At 42.1% G+C, this 23,684-nt stretch overlaps 1 protein-coding gene across 3 annotated transcripts in view; it reads left to right on the top strand.

Annotated features, from left to right (window-relative positions):
* Lars1 (leucyl-tRNA synthetase 1) overlaps positions 1–22,854 on the top strand; it is a 54,376-nt gene extending 31,522 nt beyond the window's left edge. The window contains exons 23-32 of one of the 3 annotated variants that reach the window (XM_087592439.1): positions 3,801–3,984; positions 5,665–5,755; positions 6,930–7,070; positions 7,953–8,093; positions 8,548–8,658; positions 10,575–10,685; positions 12,966–13,070; positions 14,583–14,678; positions 15,683–15,815; positions 21,554–22,854. In XM_087592439.1, coding sequence (XP_087448565.1) covers positions 3,801–3,984; positions 5,665–5,755; positions 6,930–7,070; positions 7,953–8,093; positions 8,548–8,658; positions 10,575–10,685; positions 12,966–13,070; positions 14,583–14,678; positions 15,683–15,815; positions 21,554–21,609 — 1,169 coding nt within the window. In that variant the 3' untranslated portion in view covers positions 21,610–22,854. 3 annotated transcript variants of the gene reach the window in all.
* Positions 22,855–23,684: the final 830 nt, after the last annotated feature.

Raw genomic sequence — 23,684 nt, 5'->3', positions numbered from 1 at the left:
ATGCTGTAGAAGGCAGTTTGACATGTGCATCTCCTCCCTCTAGTAAAGCCATAGTAGTTGCTTTTCCATTGGAATTTATGACTTTTTCGGTGGCTGGGAACCCAGACAGATCCTTGGTTGCCTCAGCCTCAGTGCTTGCCTCTCTTTATTCATCGTCTGCTGTGTCCTTCCATTTTCAGATGCTTTGGCCTTTGACTGTCATGACCAGGTTTTTGTCCTGGATTCCAGTACCAGACATGAATTTCCTCTTTTAGAGCAGGCCTTAAATCCAAATGGAAGGCTGTTGGTCTTACCCATGACAGCTGACTACTATTGCACAAACAGGTACATCTTGCCTAGTATGTTGGTATTTTAGCACACAGGGCAGAGAGCCAAGCAGGAACTGTCACCAAGCAGTGACAGTTCTCCACCAGCAGCCTTCATGGTCACCTCAGGCACTACAAAAGCCAGTCAGCAGGGTATGAGTTTCCCTTTGAGTCCCAGCTAATTTCTCCATGTCCTACGGTCAAGCATGCACATATAGTATCTTTGGCAATAGTTTCTTACTGTCTTGTCTGGGTATACAACCACCAGCTCTAGTAATGGCTTTTATGATTTGTGGGGCCGTAGGGGCTTTCCTGGCCGACAACTCACAGGAAGGTACCCCATCCCTGGCACTGGTGTTTTTATTTAATAAACTTACGGCCCATGGGAGTGTCTTTTCACCCATGTAGGGGTATATGTTGGATTTATTTTTCCTTTTAATTAACCTAGCCCCCACTGGGTTGCAAAGTAGTTAGAAGTACCAATGTACCCGATGTTTCTCCAATGGCTTTCCAGATCTGCAGGGCACGCAGGTTTGCATTATGCCATCTATATAACAAAACCTCCAGAGGATTGGCTGGACAAGGCACATCCTGAGCCACCATCTTGTAACAATTAGGTTACAACGATGACCTTGGCTAAACATTCTGAAATTCTGCTGTCATCTGTCCTTAGCAAGTGTCAGGTGGCCTCAGAGCGTCACAACTAAGAAGACAACTAAAGTTGAACACAAGCAAGGTCTAGTACATCATGGGTATTCCATTCGTTGGATCAGTTGCTTCCTCCACAGATCAAGGTTGGATATGCAGCTTAGATAGGAGACAATAACTTAATTAGCTCCCTCTAACCCTTTACCCCGTTCTTTCTGAGCCGCTACATTTCTGTATCCTGGAGCTCTTCCATGGAGTCTTTTACATTTCTCTATACCTGCTAAACTCAATGGGCCTGACTTGATCTGCTCAGGCTGAGTCAGGGGTCAAAGGTGAACGTGGCCCTTTTTACCTCTGCTGCACTTGCTGCCTCCCTCGGTAAGAGTGACCCCAGGTTGGCACAGTGGCTTCTCTCTATTCACCACACCTGGCTGTTGGGGAAGTCCCTGACTGGGCAATCCATCTTCGCCCCTAGATTAACCTTTCCTGGGGGGAAATGTACTTTCCAGAGTCTGGGAAGATCATTACCCTCTCCTGGGACGGGCTTGATCATCTCTATTGTATTGGTGAGCCATGGATACTTTCTGTGAACTGCTCCCGGGCTTTAGAGAAGCTTGTTAGCACATGGCTTGGCATTCTATCAACTCTTTTCTTTGGAACTGCAGCTCAACACAAATCTTGTCACATCTGCCTTTGAGTAACCCACGCAGACCTCTTCCTTCTGCATTACTTTTCTCTTATTTCCTCTAGCTTGTCCTTCTACTGTATAGACACTCTTTACATGGTAGTCTGTCATCGAGAGCTGCCAAAGTCTTTCCTACTTTTAAAGATCTTGCCCGACCAAAAAAACTAAGCTCCAAACCAGCCTTGAGGTCCCCCTGGATCAACCATGTATTTAACTACCTCTGTGAACAGAGTTCCCTCTAGTCCAGTGACCTTGGGTTCAAACTCAGTTCTGCTCTTCCTTGTTCCCTCTATAGTGCCTGTCCCTCCTCTGTGGTTCTCCAATTCCTGATATTTATGGGGACTTTAGATAGCGATAACCAAGTATTCCTAATGACTTTCATAAGCCAGTCCACTAGGGACCAATTTTCCTCACACTGTCACAGTTATGTAGCCTTTGCCTTATGAGGGATGGGAAGTTACAGAACTCACTTTCTTTGCCTCCATACAATTACACTGATCCCATCTGCCCTCATGGTCCATAGCTTCACAAGCCAGACTGAGACAGGGTCTTTCATTGCTTGTTTGAAAAATGTTCCTTGGGTTGGGGATTTAGCTCAGTGGTAGAGCGCTTGCCTAGCAAGCAGAAGGCCCTGGGTTTGGTCCCCAGCTCCGAAAAAAAAGAAAAAAAAAAAGAAAAATGTTCCTTAATTTTAGCAGTTCAGATGCTGAATATTTCCTGATCACACTAATTTCTTACATTTAACCATTATTGATACCTCTTCTGCACAGTGGATTACAGAGGTCCCGTTTCTACTGAAGGTTGGACTTGAGTGATCCTCCTCACTCCCTGATTGTTCCCCAGCGTTCCAAGTTCTTGGATCCAAGGAAGAGCTTTTGAACATAGATCTGACTTGTACTTGCTCCTTCTTCTGGCCCCCAGCCCTTAAGGAAAGGCAAGCTGGCACCTCCACTCCATCCTCTTGTTTCCTATTTACTTTACTTGCCAGATCAGAGGCTAACAAGAAGGATGCTGCCACATCTTCCTTTCTGGTTGCAATTGCTCCTTCATATAAACTACTTCCTGTTTGACTGTCATCTCGGCCTCAGATGCATTTATTTCTTAACTGCTCACAATGAGGCCAGGCGACCTCTGTCACTGCTGCCACCAGTCTCGACCCTTGTACATAATCTTAAAGACTGCAGAATTTCTTCTAAACCTTTAACTTTTCAAACATCTTCATAGTCACATAATCGACCCCACTTGTCAGATATGGTACCCCTTATCACATAGATGAAGACTGCCATCCTGGGATTCCTCCCACAGACACTCTTAATCCTGAGGGCTCAGCCTTAGTTTGCTTGTCTCGCTCCTCATAGCAAAGCCATGCCTGAGTGCTGTTATCATCTCAGAGTGCTGGGAAGGAGCACATTGTGCTGCCTGTGTGCAAACCAAGTGAGCACAGACAATGCAGGTGTGATACAAAGGGCACAAAAGTACTGTAAGTAGTTGGGAGCCGATTTTTCTGTTGATCCAGGACAGTCATTTATAACATTTGTTATTTCTGAATTTGCATGTACCCAGCTGAATGCAGAATTTTTTCCTAGAATGTGAGTGTGTGGGTTTTTTTTTTTCTTCTTTTTCTTTTTTGAGACGTAATCTCATGTAGCTTGGAATGGCTTGAAACTTTCTATGTAGCAAGGATGACCTTGAACTTCTGCTTCTAGCTCCCAAGTTCGAGGATTATAGGTACTGACCACCATGCTTGCCTTTTGGTAACCAAATGTATGTGTATACATATGTGTGTGTGTGTGCGTGTGTGTATGTGTATTCATATATACACATAAACATATTTGTTTATATATTTGACTAACATAGGTCAAATGCACACACACACACACACACACACACACACACACACACACACACGCACGCACGCGCGCGCACACACACACACACACACACATATATGTACAATGTAGATATATACACATATATTTGTTTTTTTAAGACACAGTTTCTCTCTGTAGCCCTGGCTGTCCTGGAACTCACTCTAGACCAAGCTGACTTCTAATTCACAGAGATCTGCCTGCCTCTGCCTTCAGAGTGCTGGCATTAAAGGCCTGCTCCACCACTGCCTGGTCAGTAACTGTTTTTAACTAACTGGTTTTATTTTCTTTCAGGAATGCGCCTGGCTCTGGCTGATGCTGGCGACACTGTTGAAGATGCTAACTTTGTGGAAGCTATGGCAGACGCAGGCATTCTCCGTCTGTACACATGGGTAGAGTGGGTCAAAGAAATGCTTGCCAACTGCAGCAGCCTGAGAAGTGGACCTGCCAACTCATTCAATGATCGTGTGTTTGCCAGGTAGTTTTGGGCCAGTGCTATGCCATGGAAGTCGTCAAGTCTGGTTTTCTGTTTTCCTTTTTTTCTAAAATAAGTTAAATGATAGCAATGGTTGATGTTTGTTGAGAGCCTCCGGTGTATGCGCTTTCCTCTTGGCACTAGGGTCCCCGCACCCTCAGGCACCGATAGAGTAGCAAACTCAGCCTTCGAGATAAGAAACTGAGGGTTAGCGGTTTCACTAGTGCCTCGATGTAGGGAACTTGTGACATGAACGTGTCTGTATCTCCAAAACCTGTCATAACCTGTCCTCCACTGTCTCGCATTACAGTAGGATAAGATGGAGACAGGAAAAACAAGTTGAGAGAAAAGAAGAAATAACTTTTTTAAAAAATTTAATTGGCCTTATGCTGGTACTACAAGGATGAGTAAGGCTTGTTTGAAAGACATAGCACGGGGCTGGGGATTTAGCTCAGTGGTAGAGCGCTTACCTAGGAAGCGCAAGGCCCTGGGTTCGGTCCCCAGCTCCGAAAAAAAAAAAAAAAAAGAACCGAAAGACATAGCACGTACTGACTGTGGATTCAGAAATAGGTGTAAGGAGGGTTCAAGGGGGACTGGGGATTCGGGGTTTCTTGAAAAAATCGACAGTAGTCTTTCAGGGAAAGGAAAAAGCACATTGGGAACAGTTTGGTGTTTGAAGCACAGTACATGTAGCTCAGAGACAAGAGATGAAAGAAATCAGGGCTAGGTCAGGTCAAATTAAATCTGGGGTGGTAAGAGATGTGTTTCCTAATAGCTGATATCCGTTACTTACCATGCAACCTCTGTAAATCCTGGCTGCCACACTAGTTAGGTGATTTTTATAGTGTGTTTAAGTGTCATTAACAGTGTTTTCATTGAGGAGATGTTTGGGGTTAGGGTCTCACACTGTACTAGGCTGGCCTTAAACTTAACCTTCCAAGTACCTGGATTACAGGTCACCATGCCCAGCACCACCAAGAAATATAACAACCAAGAACAATAACAAAACACTGTCAACTGTGTTAAGTGTGTTGTTATAAACAGGAGCCCTGAATAGTGAGAGCTGATATTGTATATAAGAGGGCAGACAAAGTTTTAAGGACAGAGCAGTTTTATGTTGGGCAGTTTTTTTTAAACCAAAAATTTAAAAAGTGTATGTGTATGTGAGTATGTGTGTGTGTCTGTGTGTGAGTGTGTGAGAGAGGGAGAGAGAGAGGGAGAGGGGGAGGGAGAGGGAGAGGGAGAGGGGGAGGGGGAGGGAGAAGGAGAGGGAACACAGCCTCAGGCACTGGTCTTCACTGTCATCTCCTTTGGGCTGCTGTGTGCCAGGCTGGCTGAACTGTCGTTCCTGTGGTTCTCCTGTCTCACCTCCCATCTTGACTCAGAGCACTGATGTTGAAACATGTACTGTGTCACATGGCTTTTGTTGGGTCCTGGGCATTTGAACTCAAGCCCTCATGCTTGTGAAGCTACCGCTATGCTCATGCAGCCACTCCCTGGTCCTGGTATTGAGCGGTTTGTAATGTTTCTGCTGTCATGCTCATTTCGCTGGTTATTAATCTGTGTGGCAGATATATGTCATAAATATGTAATACACAAATATAAACATACAATAATAATATGAAGTTCATAAAATATATAGTTGCCTTTAAACTGAATAGATTTTCTTTCCCTATTCAATAGTGAAATGAATGCAGGAATTATAAAAACAGATCAAAACTATGAAAAGATGATGTTTAAAGAAGCGTTGAAAACAGGTTTTTTTGAGTTTCAGGTATGCTCTTCATTTGGGGTTAACCATGGAAGCATTAATATGGTCTATTTCCGCCTTTTCCTCCTTGCTATGAAGTAATTGCATGTCCAAAGTACAGACTGACAATCTTTTCAATGAATTTCTAAGTTTTCTGATAAATTGTGATTCGAAAATAGTTTTCTTTATTATTGTGTCTGTGGTATCTACTTAGTATAGAAAATTCTGCTCTTATTTTACTCCTTGATCATTAAGGGGGGGGGGGGTCCTCCTGTCTCCAATTACATATATGTCAGCCTGGCTGACTGTGCAAAGCATTTTGAATTGGTAACCGCAAAGGCAAAGGTGTGACTAATTGCCATCAACATGAGAGCAAGTGCTGTCTGAGTTTTTCCACAAGGTGTCGCTGTTTTTCCAAGTTTGGCATTTCAAGGGCCACATGTAGCTTTACTCAACCAGTTTTGTAAAATGTCACATTGGGATTTATGTAACTTGGTTTTTAGATGTGGTTAAATAAGGCCAAATGCTGAGCATAGAAATCTTGCATTTATACCCTTTTATGTTAATGTTGTTCTGGGCACTGCTCAAAGCCTGACCTTATGAACAGTTCAGAGGTTCAGCTTTATTTCTCACTGATATAGACATACCTTAAAGTGCCTTTAAAGAGGGAGGGAGGGAGGGAGGGGAGGGAGGGAGGGCTCAGCATGGTGGGCTCGTGCCTGTAATCCTAGTACTTGGAAGACTGCGATTGCCATGAGTTTGAGGTTAGCCTGGATTAAAGAGCATACTCATGAAAATGAGGCAGAGTAGGCCTAGGGCACACAGCAGAGCCCTGTCTTAGACACTCCAGACCAGGTAGACAACACAAACAAAATTCTCATACTGGTTTTTGTTCTCTTGTGGAGAAAAATTGAAAATTTTCTGGTTTATTTTAATTCCAGGCCTTGCATGTGGTAGGCATGCGTTCTTGCTACTTAGCTACATTCCCAGTCTTCTTTCTTGAGAATTACTAATATAAATGCATGATATTCTCTCAATAGAAGATTGTTTTTATATTGTAGAGTTTAGAAAATAAAGTGAAACATTTATCATAACTTTTATAAAACTAATCCTTAATGCATTAAAACAAGAAACTGAATTTTTCATCTTCACTTTGAAGAGAATGAGGAAAATGACAAACCATTTGAAATTTGTGTAGGCTGCGAAAGACAAGTACCGTGAACTGGCCACAGAGGGGATGCACAGAGAGCTTGTGTTCCGGTTTATTGAAGTTCAAACAATCCTTCTGACTCCATTCTGTCCACATTTGTGTGAGCACATCTGGACACTGCTGGGAAAGGTATGCCGTTGGGTTTGAACTGTCTTGGGGAGTGTGGTTTGGCCTCAGTAAGGAAGTTTTGTGAGACTGTTATTCCTTATGAGAACTTCAGGAATAGTAATAGGTTCATCATCATAATTCTAACAGGTTGAAAAGTTCATGCAAGACTTTGTACATTGTACATGTACGATGTATATGTGTTAAAATATGATCATATGCCTGCTGTATACTATTTAATTCCCATGTGTATTTGAATTATGTTCAGATATACATTTGGATGCATGTGAAATTGTGTTCTTCCAGTAGTTAAAAAGGTGGAACTACTTTAGGGAGCTGTAAATACCAGAAGGAAGTGCTTATAGACAGAGATGTGAGGGTATGTTTACATAAATGTTCTTTTTAGTATAAACTCCTGGCACATAGAGGGCTGCATGTGAAGGATAGCATGTCAGCAGTCACAGTGTGAGTTCAGTTATCTCTCCTAGGAGATCGGCCTGTTTCAGGTTCCTTTAGTCATGAGCACATGCAGACATGTGCTAGTGATCTATATGCTGTAAAGCCATACTTTTAATACTGAAGGTATTAATAGGATAAAAACCGAGAGCATGTGTAATTTATGTAATAATGATTAAATTTAGGCAAATTAGCATTACATAATTTTCTTTGAAAGTGAGCATATGTGTGTGGGTATTAATATGCTTGTACAAATGGATGCTAATTAAGAATGTAGAGTCAGACTTCACAGCTTGAATTCTAGGGAACATTAGATCAGGGACTGTAGAAGTGTGCTGTGTGTAGTCGGGTTTGAACTTGGGGCACATGATTACAGATGGTAGCTGTGGTGTGAAATTGTAAGCAAGGCCTGGAAAGCAAGTATTGTTTAATCTCTCTTTTTTTCAAAAGCCTGATTCAATTATGCATGCCTCATGGCCTGTGGCAGGTCCCGTGGATGAATCCCTGATTCGTTCCTCACAGTACCTCATGGAAGTAGCACACGACCTTAGATTACGGCTCAAGAATTACATGACGCCAGCTAAAGGGAAGGTGATGTTACCCTCTAAACACTTTGTTTTTTTTTTTAAAGAGATCATTCCTCATCATGAAAACTAAGTGATTGAAATGGGTAGTGCTGTGTGTACTGTGGATACAGCTCTGACACTTTAACTTAAAGGTCTGCAGCATGTATGTTCTTACTGTTAAAGGTCTGAAACATGTATGTTCTAACAGTTAAAGGTCTGGAGCATGTATGTTCTAATTGTTAAAGGTCTGAAACATGTATGTTCTAACAGTTAAAGGTCTGGAGCATGTATGTTCTAATTGTTAAAGGTCTGAGACATGTATGTTCTAACAGTTAAAGGTCTGAAGTGTATATGTATATTCTAACTGTTCAGGGTCTGTGCACTTATGTTCTAACTGCTAAGTGTGATGGTCTAGGTAATGGGTGTTCTCATCTTTGATTACATAAGGACTCATGTATTTCTTTCCTTCTCCTGTGCAGAAGACGGACAAGCAACCAGTTCAGAGGCCCTCACACTGCACCATCTATGTGGCAAAGAACTACCCTGTCTGGCAGCACATTACCCTGACAACCCTACGGAGCCACTTTGAGGTGATGCTGCTCTCTCTCAGCATTGTCTGCTTGAGATATTTTTGGTTTTAGGATGTTAACAGTATGAGGGAAAGAACAGACAGGTGGCCTTTTTCAATTCTCTCCAGGCAAAGAGCATCCTTTGTTATCCTTGGTAGCTCAGACATGGATGCCAAGAGAAAAACTACCATCTTTTAACAGTTCTGAAGCTTTTTTACAAAAAATATATTAAACCTAGTTGTTTGTAAGTAAAAGGTGTGTTTTTTTCCTTTTTCTGCATTTATAGTTAAAATGGTGAAGCACGGGGATGGAATTTACCTTTTGAATTCATTGTGACTTTAGCGGTGATTGGATTCATAAAGGCTCAGCTTTTGGAGCATTGTAGCATTTGGAGTAAATTGAAGCTTTGCTCTTTACTACTTAAGAGACTGCTGCTTACTTTGTGGTTGCCCGTGGGATGGTCTCAAAGATGTCAGCTTAGTATCTATGAAATGAAACAGTTTTGTTTGTAGGAAGCTCAGTGCTTAATTTAGGTTGAACTTTTGCTCTTGGGTTTTTTTTTTTTTGTTGTTGTTGTTTTTTTGTTTTTTGTTTGTTTGTTTGTTTTTTTTGGTGTGCATGCGTGCGTGTGTGTGTGTGTGTGTGTGTGTGTGTGTGTGTGCATGTGTGTGTCAGGGCAGGGGACAGGGTCTTACTGTGTAGCCCTGAGTGGCTAGGAGCTCGCTTGTAGACCATATAGGCCTTGAGCTTGCAGAGGTCCTCCTGCCTCTGCCTCCCAAATGTTGGGATTAAAGGTGTGCCACTACTCTTGGCCCTAACTTTTCACTTTTCTTTTTCTTTTTTGAAATAGCTTTTCTCTGTGTAGTGCTGGCTGTCCTGGAACTCATTCTGTAGATCAGGGTGGTCTCAAACTCAGAGATCCACCTGCCTTTGCCTCCCAAGTGCTGGGATTAAACATGTGTACCATCACCACCCACTCTTAAGTTTTCTTTTTTTAAAAAAGTAGTTATGTGTATGACTGTAGTAGTATATGTATATAATTTTAAGTATATGTTATCTGTATGTATATATGTATGTATGCAAACCTTTTTTTTGACAAAATTATATTTTTAGCATGAGAAACTAGAGAATCTTTTTTTCACATTTGCAAAGGACAGTATTTTTTAAAAATAAATATTTATTTACTTATATATGTTAGAGCTTTGTCTGCATACATGTCTGCACACCAGAAAATGGCATTAGATCCCTTTATAGATGTGAGCCATATAGCTGTTGGGAAATGAAATCAGAACCTCTGGAAGAACAGCCAATACTCTTAACCACTGAGCCATCTCTCTAGCCCAGTGTTCAAACAGCAGTCGTATTTCAGGGCTGGAGAGATGACTCCTGCCAAGGATCTGAATTTGATTTCTCACCACCTACGTCACACAGCTCACAACTGCCTGTAACTCTAGCTCCAGGGAGACTTGATGCCTCTCACCCCTGTGGGCACCTGCTCATATGCACATACAAACGCATAATGGGGGGGACCTCCCCCAAAGTAGTCATGTATGTTTTGTATAAGAAATGCGTTGCTTTCCATTTTAATATGACCAGTGAAATGGTAAGATCTTTGAACTTGAAGACAAGATCTTTATATGCCTACATCAGTCTTTTACTAGGTAAGCTTGTCTCCAGGAGGGGCTGCTTTTATTAAAGAAGATAAATACTCACACACCGTTTTTCTCATTTGAACTGACAAGTGTTGGCCTCTTCCATCAGAGGGAAAGGTCTTCTGCCCTATCCACTGAGCTTGTACTTTATGATGATGGGACCTTCTCTAACGGCTGGCTGAGGCCTCCTTCTGTACTTGGTACAGTTCCAGCAGCCATACCTGTGGTCTTGCCCCATTTTTTTAAATACTTCTCTTTACTCCCCTCTCCTGCTCCCATTTTTAGGCTAACAATGGAAAATTGCCTGATAACAAAGTCATCGCTTGTGAACTAGGCAGTTTGCCAGAACTGAAGAAATATATGAAGAAAGTTATGCCATTTGTTGCCATGATTAAGGTAAGCATGTATGGAAGTTGGACAGCTGTGCTCGCTTGAGAACTGTTTAGTCAGGACAGGAGAGGGAAAGGGACAAAAGGCTTCGGACAGTCTCCCTCAGTGACACGCTAAATAGCTCTTTTAAGTCAGTGATTGAGACATGAACAGTCAGATTTTCAATTTACCTGTAAAATTGCTGCTGACTATGAGAAAATATGCATTCCAGAAGAAAATTAAGCTTAGAGTTGGTGCACTGAATTATTGCCATGCTCTGCCTTCCTTCCTTCCTTCCAACTGTGGGGAAGATACCTTCTTTTACTTATGTTAGGGTATTATCAGTTGATCCTTTGCCTGGAACCACATTTCTACATTTCTGTGGCTTAAGCTGAGCAGCTTAAATGACAGTGATAATATGTACTTAGATTTGAGTCAGTGGATGGAACAGTGGCTTGATGTTTTGAGCTGGTAAGTTCTTTGTTATCAAAGAGTTGAGTTCTTTAGGATCTTGGCGTCAGATTTTTCTTTTCTTTTTTTTTTTTAATTCAGTTATTATATATAAGTACACTGTAGCTGTCTTCAGATACACCAGAAGAGGGCATCAGATCTCTTTACAGATGGTTGTGAGCCACCATGTGGTTGCTGGGAATTGAACTCAGGACCTCTGGAAGAACAGTCAGGGCTCTTAACCACTGAGCCATCTCTCCAGCCCTTTCTTTTCTTTTTAATTAATTAATTAATTTTTTTTGAGACACGGTCTCAATATGTAGTCCTAGCTAGCCTGGAACTCTTATATGTAGATCGGGCTAGCCTCATGCTCACAGAGATTGACCTGCCTCTACCTCTTTCTTTTTCCCCTGCCCAAGACCAAGTCTCTCTGTAGCCCTGGCTGTCCTGGAAGTCACTTTGTAGACCAGGCTGGCTTCAAACTACAGAGATCCTTGTACCTTTCTCTCTGCTATTCTGGGACGAAAGGCGTGTGTCACCATACCCAACAGCAATATATTTTAAAATAATATTCTTCATTTGCCAACCAAAAAATTAGTAGTTTTACAAATGTTGAAAATGATTGATGAATCTGGGAATAAGAAAATAGATTTCTTGCACTGGGAATGTGGCTCACGTGGTGGGGAGCTTGCCTAACATGTCCAAAGCTCTGGGTTTGACCCCCAGCACCACAGTAAACCTGATTTGGTGCATACCTATAATTCCAGTACTTGGGAGGTTGAAACAGGGGGATAAGAATTTCAAGGACTCCTTAGTGACATAAGTCGAAAACAACCTGGACTGCATGGGAGTTTGTAGCTCTGAAGAGATTGACTTTCTAGCACTTTTATGGAAAAGGAAATAGAACTTAGGTGTTGTCTTACTCCATTTTCTGCTGCTATAACAGAATACCACAGACTGAACCCCCCCCCCCCCCCCGCTTTGTGATGTTGGCAATTAATTATAGTGCTTTGCACATGTTAGGCAAATGTCCTACCACCAAGTGACATCCCTAGCCAAGGCTGGATAATTTGCTTAAACACTGGGAGTTTATTTGGCTTGTGGTTCTATAGGTAGGGAAGCTAAGAACCGCACTGGCACCTGCCTGGTTGCCTTGTACAGCATGCATGGACCATCAGTGCCTGACACTCTATAAAGGCTCCATCTGCCTGGTGGCTGGTGGCGGAACAGTGGACAGGAGGGATAGTGCGGGACCACTGTCCTGCGAATAGAGCACATTACATCACACAGCTGTAGTGTACTTAGGAAGTTGGGCTGCTAAGGTTATGTTTTGAGCAGCAAACATTTAATGTAGGAGGAAATTAAGAATAGGAAATTGTCTTTTGAATATTACAAGATTATCTGGATACCTATTTAGAATTATGGTGTCAGTTTTTCTTTAAGCTTTGTAGGAATATCTTTGGGAATTTTAATGTTTGTTATCTTGGAAAATTAAAAAAATTATTAGCTCAAGTGATTTTTTTAAATGCTTTTTTGATTCTTTTGGTTTGTACAGTAAGTTATCTAAATAAACAACTGTTGAACTACATTTATTTTCAACACCTGAAAACCCCACACCTTCTAGTCTTTTCAATACTACCTTAAAATCTCATCTTGTTTTAAATGGCAATTATTCTGAGCAAGTAATTTCATTAACTAGCAAACGTAGATAAGGGAAACCCATGAGTCAATTGCCTTTCCTTTACCTGCTGAAATGTAAAGATTTTATCAGCTGAAAGAATGATTAATTAGGAAAAATAAATTTATTTTTAACATTTCTTTAATGTGATTTTGTTTTGAAAACCATTTGGCTATTAGGAAAACATGGAGAAGAAAGGGCCGCGAGTCTTGGATTTAGAGTTGGAATTTGATGAGCAGGCAGTCCTTATGGAGAATATAGTCTACCTAACCAATTCTCTTGAGGTAAGAGGGCCAGGGATTGTAGTTAATGACTGTGGTTTTCTATAAATTACAGCCTGCTAGGATACTTTTCTTTTTTCTTTTTTATGTATTTTATTTTATTTTTTTAAAGATTTATTTATTTATTGTATATGAGTACACTGTCGCTGTCCTCAGACTCACCAGAAGAGGGCATCAGATCCCATTACAGATGGTTGTGAGCCACCATGTGGTTGCTGGGAATTGAACTCAGGACCTCTGGAAGAGCATTCGTGCTCTTAACCGCTGAGCCATCTCTCCAGCCCCGCTAGGATACTTTTCATAAACTTCTTTTATATTTAGTACTTTGACCTAATAAATGTTTTTGAGATGAAAACAGATGAATGGATATAAAAGTTGCAGAAAGAAAGTGATCTGTTATCTTATTCATTTATCAGTTATCTTATATATAACACATGGACCGTATGTGGCTAGAGATTCTCCCTAGATTGTCTTTAGAGCAGTCAGAAGAATTGTGTGTGTGTGTGTGTGTGTGTGTGTGTGTGTCTGTGTGTCTGTGTGTCTGTGTGTGTGTCTGTGTGTCTGTGTGTCTGTGTGCACGCATGCGAGTGCAAAACAGAACAGAACAAAAAAACCAAGAAAACTGAAAAGCTCACAAACCAGAGTGACACCTTTTATTTAGATGCCTTAAAAGCCTTTCTATTTTGCTGCATTCCGAATTGTCCCACCTTCAGACCTCAGAGTCACAGAATTGGCTTAATTATATTCTGCGGTCCTGGTGCATTTTCAGTTACAACTTACACAGGGTCTAAAAATGCTTTCTCTTAGCTCAGGCAAAAGGAAAACTGAATTGCTTTAGAATACTCTTAGAAGACTCATAATGTGGTTTTAATGATAATGAAGACACTGAGAACCATGTGGGTTTAATGACTGAGAACTGTTCTGTGGACTACAGAGCAGAAGGAGTGGTCTGCAGGAGAGTTTAATTTATTTGGTATTGCTGTGCATTTGTTGCTGGTTTTTGAACCCAGAGCATCATGCTTGTTAGCTTATTGATCATGAAGTCAAAGATTGAATTGCTCATGTATATACATTCATGTAGGTCAGAAACTGTTCAGGTCTTTCACGTGAATGGGAGGCATACACCTTAGAGGCATTTACTTGGGGGATCTGCAGTGTGTTACGTGACTGAACTTTTCTGTGCTTATGTAACTTCTCAAATGATAAACTTGGGAGCTCGTGCTTGTGTAGGTGGAAGGCTTTCATGCTGCTTTCCTTCTTACATGCCGTGTGGGTGCCAGATTCCAGTACAGAAAGTGCCACACCCGACTGGGTAAGGGATAATGCCACCAGACAGCTAAGACGAGTGCTGATAACAGATGGTAGATTTCATTTAACATTAATAAGGAAAACAATAAAATTGTACAGATCATTTCCTATTTATTGGCGAAGCCATTGTGCTCTTAATGAGATGAGGTGGTGATTAGTTTCAGTCGTATTAAGTGCTACTGATGATGTTTGTTTCCATCCATGTAGCTGGAACATATAGACGTCAAGTTTGCCTCTGAAGCTGAAGATAAAGTCAGGGAAGAGTGCTGTCCTGGGAAGCCACTTAATGTTTTCAGAACAGAAGTAAGTTGGAGAAGCCATATTGAATCCTTGCCTCTTAGGCCTAGATGAGACTTGGAGGTCATTACACAGCAATGGCTGTCATTTATAGCTGGAGGGCATTGAATATGAAGGGTTGGAAATGGGGCTGTGTGGAGGTGTCTTAGAGGTCCAACTTGTGCAGTGCTGGTTATTCCTTACTTTATTCCTGTGGTAGTGTTAGTAATTATTTGTAGTTTTAAAAAACAAAGCAAGATGTTCTAAAATCGATTTTTATTGAAAGAAAGGCAAAAACAATCTAGGTGTCCTATTTTGACTTTTTAACTGCTATGCAAGGCTTTTTGTGTTTTGGTGTAAATCAAGAAAGAGCATTATCTTAATTAGTGTGGGAATTATATTTTTTGGTCATTATTGGTGGAAGTATAAAGGTCTTACAGATTCTATTGAGCCTCCAAGAATCTATTCAGATTCAGACTACAATTAAGACTCCACTAGAGGATGTAGGGATGAGGTTGCTCTGACCACATTTAATTGAAAACAGGTCTGTTTTGAAAGAGTAAGGGAACCACAGTCTTGGAGACCTTCTGATATTATCTTTCTGTGATGATTCTCATTGTCTCACGGGGTGGCTTGCAAAAATGCAGTCATTTTGGGAAGAAATGAATAAATGAAATAATGTTCATTATATAACATGGGGATATGGAAATCATTAAAGTGCTTCTTCCTGTGCCTGACCTATCGTCGATGGTAGAACAGATGATGGGAGTGGAGGAGAAAATGTCCTTAGTGTTCTGATGTGTTGCTATGGCGTGTCATGTGTTAGTATGTGCAGTTGTAACCCATATACCAAGGCATCTTGGTGCAAACATGAACTTAGTTTTTCTTTCGGATTTTACTGTCCTGGTCATAATTTTAGAATAGAGAATGAGAAATGTTTTTAATGGGTTTAGAAATGTGGTAGAGATCGCCCTTGTTTTTGACAATATTCAAATTTGATGTGTCATAACTTGTATTTTTTTCTGTCCTAGCCTGGTGTGCCAGTTTCCCTAGTAAATCCTCAGCCATCCAGCGGGCACTTCTCTACCAAAATCGACATCAGACAAGGAGATAGCTGTGAGTCCATAATCAGACGCCTGACGAAAATGGACCGAGGAATCAAAGGTTGGTGTGTTTCCTTGAAACTCCCACTTAGCAGAGCTGGTGTATTGATGAGTTGTACTAGAAAGGACAGAGGAAGCTTGCTGAAGGACAGTGTAGCAGAATAGCACTTCAGGAAGAGAGTTGGTCCCAGAACCAGAGACCTGGATTCTCTTGGGCTTGCTTGGGGCTAGGTGGTTTCGTGACTCTACTCAGTCACTTAACGCACCACGCTCATTCTCTTTCAATGTCATGGGTACACTGGGTTAGATTTTTTCCCAGTATCCTAGAATACTGGTTCTAAAATTAGAGGTAATTCAGAGTTAGGAACCACATAGCCTTCGTATTGTAGACTAAGCTGTCCGGCTGGGTCTCTCCCGAGGTAAGAGGAGAGAGAGTAGGAGTGTGTGTGTGTGCTTTCCATGCATTAGCAGCCATGTACAGTTTACAGTGACAGTGTCCTCAGCATTCCCACTGATGGTTTACAGTGACAGTGTCCTCAGCATTCCCCACTGATGGTTTACAGTGACAGTGTCCTCAGCATTTCCCCACTGATGGTTTACAGTGACAGTGTCCTCAGCATTCCCCACTGATGGTTTACAGTGACAGTGTCCTCAGCATTTTCCCTCGTAGATAATGAAATGGAGGCTCACAGAGGTTGAGGAACTTTGCTGAGTTTGTTTAGCTGGAAAATCTCAACATGGGATTCAAACTGTTTGACTCCGAAGCTTATATTTTCTCTTTTAAACAGTGTTTCTCCAGGCAAAATACATAAGCAATCTCAGTTTCTGATGTAGATTAAGAGTGTATTTCCTGTGATTAAAGTCAGTACAGACATCCTCCCCACTGCCTTCCAGGGTCTTACTGTACAGTCCTGGCTAGCCTGAAGCTTGCTGTGTAGACCAGGTTTCCAGAGATCTGCCTGCCCCTGCCCCTGCCTCCTGAGGGCTGTGGCTTCCCTTTTCAGTATTAGTGTATTAGTTTTCTTGTTGCTATGAAAAAGTGACTGACAAGAAGCAATTGAAGGAAGGAAGGAATTGATTTTGGCTCTGGCTTGAGGGTGGCAAGGCCTTGGTGGTAAGGCCAGCCCTCGGCTGTTGTAGCAGGATCCTGAAGTGCTGGTCACAGTGCGTTTGCTGTCAGGAAGCAGGAGGACGAACACAGCCGCTCAGCCATCTTCCTCCTTTGTCCTTCTGAGTGCATGGGCTGGTGCCGCCCACATTCTGAGTAGGCCTCTCCTCATTTACACCCCTCCGGAGCTGCTCTTACAAGCGCAGTCAAGTTAATGAAGGGGAGATGTCACTCTAACTTGGTCCTGGGTGAATATGAGGGGCAGGTTAGTGTGTCTCCATTACTTTTCTTCAGAATTATTAAGACTGACTAACGCTAAGATTCTTTCTTTTAGATGATACCTATCTTGCCTTCTTCTCCCATCTGCCCTTCCCCCTTGCTCTGTGTGTGGGGGAGTGGAGGGCGGTAGGGATAGGTGTGTTTGCTTACTATCAAGCCCTAGGTGACTTGTGACTTGCTATGTAGACCAGGCTGATTTTAAACTTGTGGCAGATCTGTCTCTGCCTTCTAACTGCTGGAATTACAGATATGTGCTCCCAGGACTGGCCTTCTTATTTAATTTATTCATTTCTTTGCAGTGCTAGGTTTTAATTTCAGGTTCTTATACATACAAGGCAATGGGCCTCCCATTGAGTTCTATCTTCAGTACATTCCTTTAATTAATTTGCTGTGTATGTGAACATATAGACATGCATGTAGGTCAGAGGACAGCTGTCAGGTCATCAGGCTTATGTGAACATCTATACCTACTGAGCCATCTTGGTGACCCTCTTCCTTTTGATTTCTATCAAAAGTGGACTAGCCCGGGTTTGATGTCACATAAGTGTAGTCCCAGCATGGGGGAGCTGAAGTAGGATGATCAAAAGTTTGAGGCCAATCTGGAGACTAGCCTAGGATACACAGTGAGAGCCTATCTCAGAAAAAAGGAACTGGATTATTTATTTTAACTGGATAAGCTTTTCCATAAATTTCCTCTTTTAAATTATTGTGTGATATGTGGGGCTGAGTTTCACCTTCCACGTTTACATGGATTCTGAGGATCAACCTCACGTTGTTGTCAAGCTTGGGCAGCAGGAGTTTTTATCCACTGTGCCATCTCACCATGCCAGCATAAAGCTTTACTAAAGATATTTATAGGGGCTGGGGATTTAGCTCAGTGGTAGAGCGCTTACCTAGGAAGCGCAAGGCCCTGGGTTCGGTCCCCAGCTCCGGAAAAAAAAAGAACCAAAAAAAAAAAAAAAAAAGATATTTATAAATCCCAACAATAGCCTGACTTATGGAACTATATTCAGAGTGATCATTCTGTTAGTGTAGAAGACTTGAGTTCATTCTCGCATGTATTTTGTGTTCTGTTCCTGTTTCCTGTCTTGGACATTTGTTAAGAGTCTGCCTTGTGTGGTGTCTGTAGGAACAACATATATTCTGTATACCTGGGGTTTTGCAGATTCCACTGAACACTGCTGGTTAGGAGCTTCTGTAGTGGAAGGGTTGGGGACTAAGCTAGTGCAGCACTTACTGACATGGGAGGAGCAAGAACTGAGGCTGTAAGAAGAGTGAAGATTCAGTCCAGGGCCTGGGGGAGGTGAGATGTCCAGCTGTGGTCCTTATGGGCACACTGATAGGGAAAATGCTGTTCAGATGGGCCTTGTGCAATCAAGGAAAGTGTGTTGGGTGGAGGAGGGCGCTCACTGGGTTTCACCAAAAGTGTAATTACCCAGGGTGCACTAGCTAAGGCGTTTTACTATTTATAGGCGTGGCTTTAAACTGTAGTAAAATACTTGTAATACAAATGTACCAGTTTTCCTTTTTTGGTTTGCTTGAGATAATCACTAGCTCAGGTTAGCCTGGATTCTAAGTGTGGCCCACCATGTTTGACTGTTGGGACCATTTTTTTCAGGTCACTGACTGCATCCATGCTGTCCAGCTAAAGTTTCTCATAGTCCCAACTGAAGCCCTGCACCTGCTAACCTGTTGCCTCTTCTTCCTCCCTTCTAGTCCCTGTGACCACTCTTTACCTTTCCACCTATTCTGAGTACTTCTCAGAAGTAGGATTGCTGTATCTGAGTTTTAAAGATTAGATGCATTTTATTAATAAGCTTTATTTGGCTTTTGTTTTGTTTTTTGACTCAGCCCTGACCTAACCGGAGCCCTTTTCCTACCAGGGCTCCTGAGTAGCTGGAACTACAGGCATGTGCCACTTTACCCAGCAGTATTTTTCCTTCCTTCCTTCCTTCCTTCCTTCCTTCCTTCCTTCCTTCCTTCCTTCCTTCCTTCCTTCCTTCCTTTTGTTTTTTTAAGATAAGGTTTCTCTGTGTAGCCCTGGCTGTCCTGGAATTCACTCTGAACCAGATTGACCTTGAACTCACAGATCTGTCTGCCTCTGCCTCCTGAGTGCTGGAACTAAAGGTGTGTTCTACCATTGCCTGGCTGTTTTCCCTTTTTCGTGTTAAGCTTATTTTACTAAGCAGAATGTCTCCCATGGCTTGATGTGGGGAGACAGCTGTCTGTAAATTAGCACTGTGCAGATGGGAAGGCCTGAGTTTGTATCCCCAACACCTACATTAAAACGTTTTTAAAAAGCCAGGTGCAATGACGTATGCCTGTAGCTGGAATGCCTAAGGGTGTGTGTAGACCAATGGGTTTCAGGTAGCCGGCCAGTCCAGCTGAAGTAGCAAGCTCAGGTTCAGAGAGACCCGTTCTTAAAACATCTAAGGTGAGGAGTGTTAGAGGAAGGCGACCAGCATCTGACCTCTGGTGGTGAATATACCCATATACATGTGAACACATGCACATACCCACCATATACACATACACACACGCACAGTTTCCCAGGATTCATCTGTACTTTAAAGATTATTTATTTATTTATTTATTTATTTATTTATTTATTTGTGTATGCGTGTGCCTGAGTTATGTATATGCACCAGGGCAGATGTCCATGGAAGCCAGAAAGAGGGGTGGGGTCAGATCTCCTGGAATTACAGGTGGTCACAAGCCACCTATCACGGGTGCTAGGAACTGAATCTGGGTCTTCTGCAACGGCAACAGTGCCTTAAGCATTGCGCCATTTCCGCAGCCCACATAGGTATTTATTTTGTTTCCTTAGTGAAATACCATGGAATGGTAGATATGCCTTTGGAACAAATAAGCGGGGCTTGAAAATCTGGAGAAATGTAGGAAGCCATGTTATGCCTTCTCATATTGTATTGCTTCTGTTTAGTCTTAATCAGATTTCATAATAGGAAAATCTTGTTGCCCCCTAAAGACATTAGAGTGGCTTTTAAAGAAAGTGGGTCCTTACTGTGAGGTTGTAGTATACTAGAGGATGTGTCTGTGCATTGCAAACTGTATTGTGAAGTGTTAAATCAGGGACAGGGAGATGCCTCTGTGAGCGAAGGCATTTGTTGCCAAGCTGATCGATTGCCTAAGTTTGGTTTTCATGGTGTGGTAGAAGAAGAGAAACTTCTTTTACAGATTGTCCTCTGACTTACACATGCATGCTATGGCGTGTGTGCACACACTCACAAATCAATGAATAATTTTTAAATCAGCATTCTGATTAGGCACTTGGTGCCCTGACTGAGCTCCTCAGCAGTGTGCTGGCATTGCTTTCTCTCTGTTGTCTCCTCACATTGAGTCTCTGGCGTGGTTCCTATCTCTTTACTCATACCGACTGTGAATAATGCACAGTGGTTTAAGTTTGCTCTTAAAAACTGCTGTGAATTTTGGAAAATGGATGGCATTAGCAAATTTGAAGTTGACATTCGTGAAGGGATCTAACCTTGATACTCTCCATAGGCCCTCAGGTTGCTTTGATAAGTACATACTGGATATGTGGGATAGAAAAGCAGTTCAGTACCATATTTCATAGTCTGTATGCCGCACTGGACAGCAAGCAGTCCAGTTAGTGCCGATTGTGTTGAGGGTGATTATGATCTAGGCACAGGACGCACTCAGCTCAAATGGTCATTTCACTCCACACTGGTCTTCTCTTGATGATAATGACTTTAAATCACTCACACCCAAGCCACGTGTGAACCAATAACCTGGAGGTGAGGCTCTGTTGCGTTTCATCAGTGCCTAGGGCCTTTCAATCGCTCTTATCTTTTCTCTAAGTGCCTTAAACCTTGTGGAGTTGCAGACTTAAATTTCAACATTTTTAGTGATGAGAGGGATGGAGGATAAGAATAGATAGGAAGGCCACTAGGAAAGCCCAAGAATTTATTGGCAGTAATGAACTACATGGCTAAACATCAAATCAGATGTGTTTTGTCACTTAGAAGCCCGCTTGAGTGTTAAGGTTTCTTTGAAATAGTTTGAATTAGATTTGGTTGAAATGCTGAGGGAAGACTGAGAGAGAGAGCTGTAGTGAATGTATAAAATCTGCTGGCAGAACTTATTACTGTATCTACAGCAGCACTCGGTGCCACCAATGCACAGATGAAATGGCAGTCGCTGTTGCCGTGAATTGGATCCACCCAAATACAAAGGCCGCGGTGAGACCCTGCTGCCTTTCTCCTAGTTTCGTTTTCAGGGCTTGTACCTTGTCTTGGAGCAGGCTGTGTAAGGTCTCTGCAGAGGCTCTGAGCACTCCCAGGCATGGTTTGCTTTTAAGGCAGATGCAGGTAATTGCTCTGTAAGCCCTGAGAGCTCTTCTTTAAACTTGCAACTTTTCTGTCTTTGTTTCCCAGAGAGAACAAAATGCCTGGAAGACTTCAACTCTGGATATGGCTGCCAGCTGCATTAATGTCTTCTTTTATCTCTAATCCCTTACAAAGCCAAGCTTTGTCCTCTTGAGACACCAGGAGGGAATGCAGCTCACAGACCACCCAGTGATCTGCTTTAGAAAAGCTTAGAAGTAATGTAGGAAATGTGTTTGGGGAGGGATAGGTGAAGCACAACTGGCCACACTGCTTAGAATGACACAGACCTAGAACGAGCTTTTGTGGTTTGCATAAGTGTTTTCCCATCAGATGAAAACGGAATTCTTTGATGTTGAAGTCTCAAAATGGCTTAAATAAAAAGTTTTTGACCTGATTGTTAAATCATAAATTTATTCATAGGTCAAGTTCTTGTTTGGCTGTTGTTTGTGTTGTCATTTTTGCTTTTAGTCAGGAACCATATTACCAGTCTGCACAACAGCCGACCAGATGCAGGTCACATTAGAGTGGATCTCAAAGCTGCAGCTTCTTTTGCCCGCTCCTCCTCCTCTTGATTCTCACCAGCTTATGCTACAGACACTGCTTACCTCTTGAGCAAAAGAAGACACAGATAGTGCTGTTTCTCACAGTGATTGGGACTTCTCTAAAAATAGCTCAAAAAGGTCCTTTGCCAATCTGAGAGCATCCTGGAGCAGCAGAGGCTTGTTGAAGCATGCAGAGATGACTTAGACCATAGGTCGGCACTTGAAAAGACACCATTCGTCCCCCCTCTTGGTTTCACACTGTGAATGTGTCACACAGGATCCTTTCCAGCTCAGTTGTGAAGCTGGAAGGGGATTACTACATGTTAGCTTTGCTTCTGCACTGGGTCCTAAGGTCTGGTGAGGAAAATGCTTGTGTGGCTGCTGTGTCCATGGCTATCTGTGTAAGTGCCCACGTTGTTCGTCTCTTCTGCTGTAGATCTCTCCAAAGTGAAACTCATGCGCTTTGATGATCCTCTGTTGGGGCCTCGACGAGTTCCAGTCCTGGGGAGAGAGCAGAACGAGAAGACACTCATTTCTGAGAATGCCATTTTCCACGTGGACCTAGTGAGCAAGAAAGTTCACCTTACTGAGAACGGGCTGCGCGCAGACATCGGTGACACAATAGTCTATCTGGTTCACTGAGACCATGCAAACGGAAAAGTCAGGATGGTTATAGGATGCTTCTGCTCTGAGACTCTCAAGCTAGATCTAAACAAACTTCATTTCTAACTGCTGGGTTCTGTATGTAATCATAATTACCCCAATTCTTTCATTTCTAATCTAATAAACTAGCAGTTTTCAACTTTGGGCCATGTTTGTTAATTATTTTTAGTAAATAACTGCTGTTCCCTAGGAGTTTTTAATCTTTATACAGAGGTGTCAGGATGCCTCCTTCTTGGTCTGGTTTTGTTGTTTCAGATAGGGTCTCTCGCTTTAGCCCAGGCTGGCCTTGGAGGCTATATACCCTGGAGCAGGAGTTAAAGGCCATTGGGAGCCAGCTTTAGAAATTGAACTCAGGTCCCCTGAAAGAAAAGCAAGTGATCTTAACTGCTGAGCTATCTCTCTAGCCTGCTTCTTTTTCTTTTTCTTTTTGTTAAATAGGTAAAAGACACGGTTTGAAAGTCAAAACTATATCAATTCACAAAAGTCTTATATTTCCACTTCATAGCTAAACATTATTATTTAATTTCTTGGTTATCTCTTCTGTGTTTCTTTCCAAAACAGGCAATTTATTTATATTTCAATTTCATTTTTTCTAATATAAATAGTAGGAGGAAACATTTTCTATAAAATATAAATATCTTTTTTTAGAATTAAATATAAAATTATTTTATACTCTACTTTTTAAAGTTACCAACGTAACCTGAGTATGTTATCAGACTTCTCTTTCATGCTTTCTCTTCTTTGGCCCTAACCTGCCCCTCTTCTCCTTCCTTCCACCTCACTGCGTAATGTTGGTACAAAGGCTTACTTGCCTAGTCTCATAAATGGACACGTACCTTTGCAAGTAATATTCGTTATGAATGTATAGTGAGAGAATGGAGAGGCGTATCATTCAGCAGCACACAGACTTTCTGCCTTAGAGGACCCAGGTTTTGTTCTTGGTACCCACAACTACCTACAACTCGAGTTTCAGA

Source organism: Rattus norvegicus, chromosome 18, assembly GCF_021556685.1.
Source record: "Rattus norvegicus strain SHRSP/BbbUtx chromosome 18, alternate assembly SHRSP_T2T, whole genome shotgun sequence".
NCBI lineage: Eukaryota > Metazoa > Chordata > Mammalia > Rodentia > Muridae > Rattus > Rattus norvegicus.
Note: the sequence above shows the minus strand (reverse complement) of the source record. Positions and strands in the feature narration are given on the sequence as shown.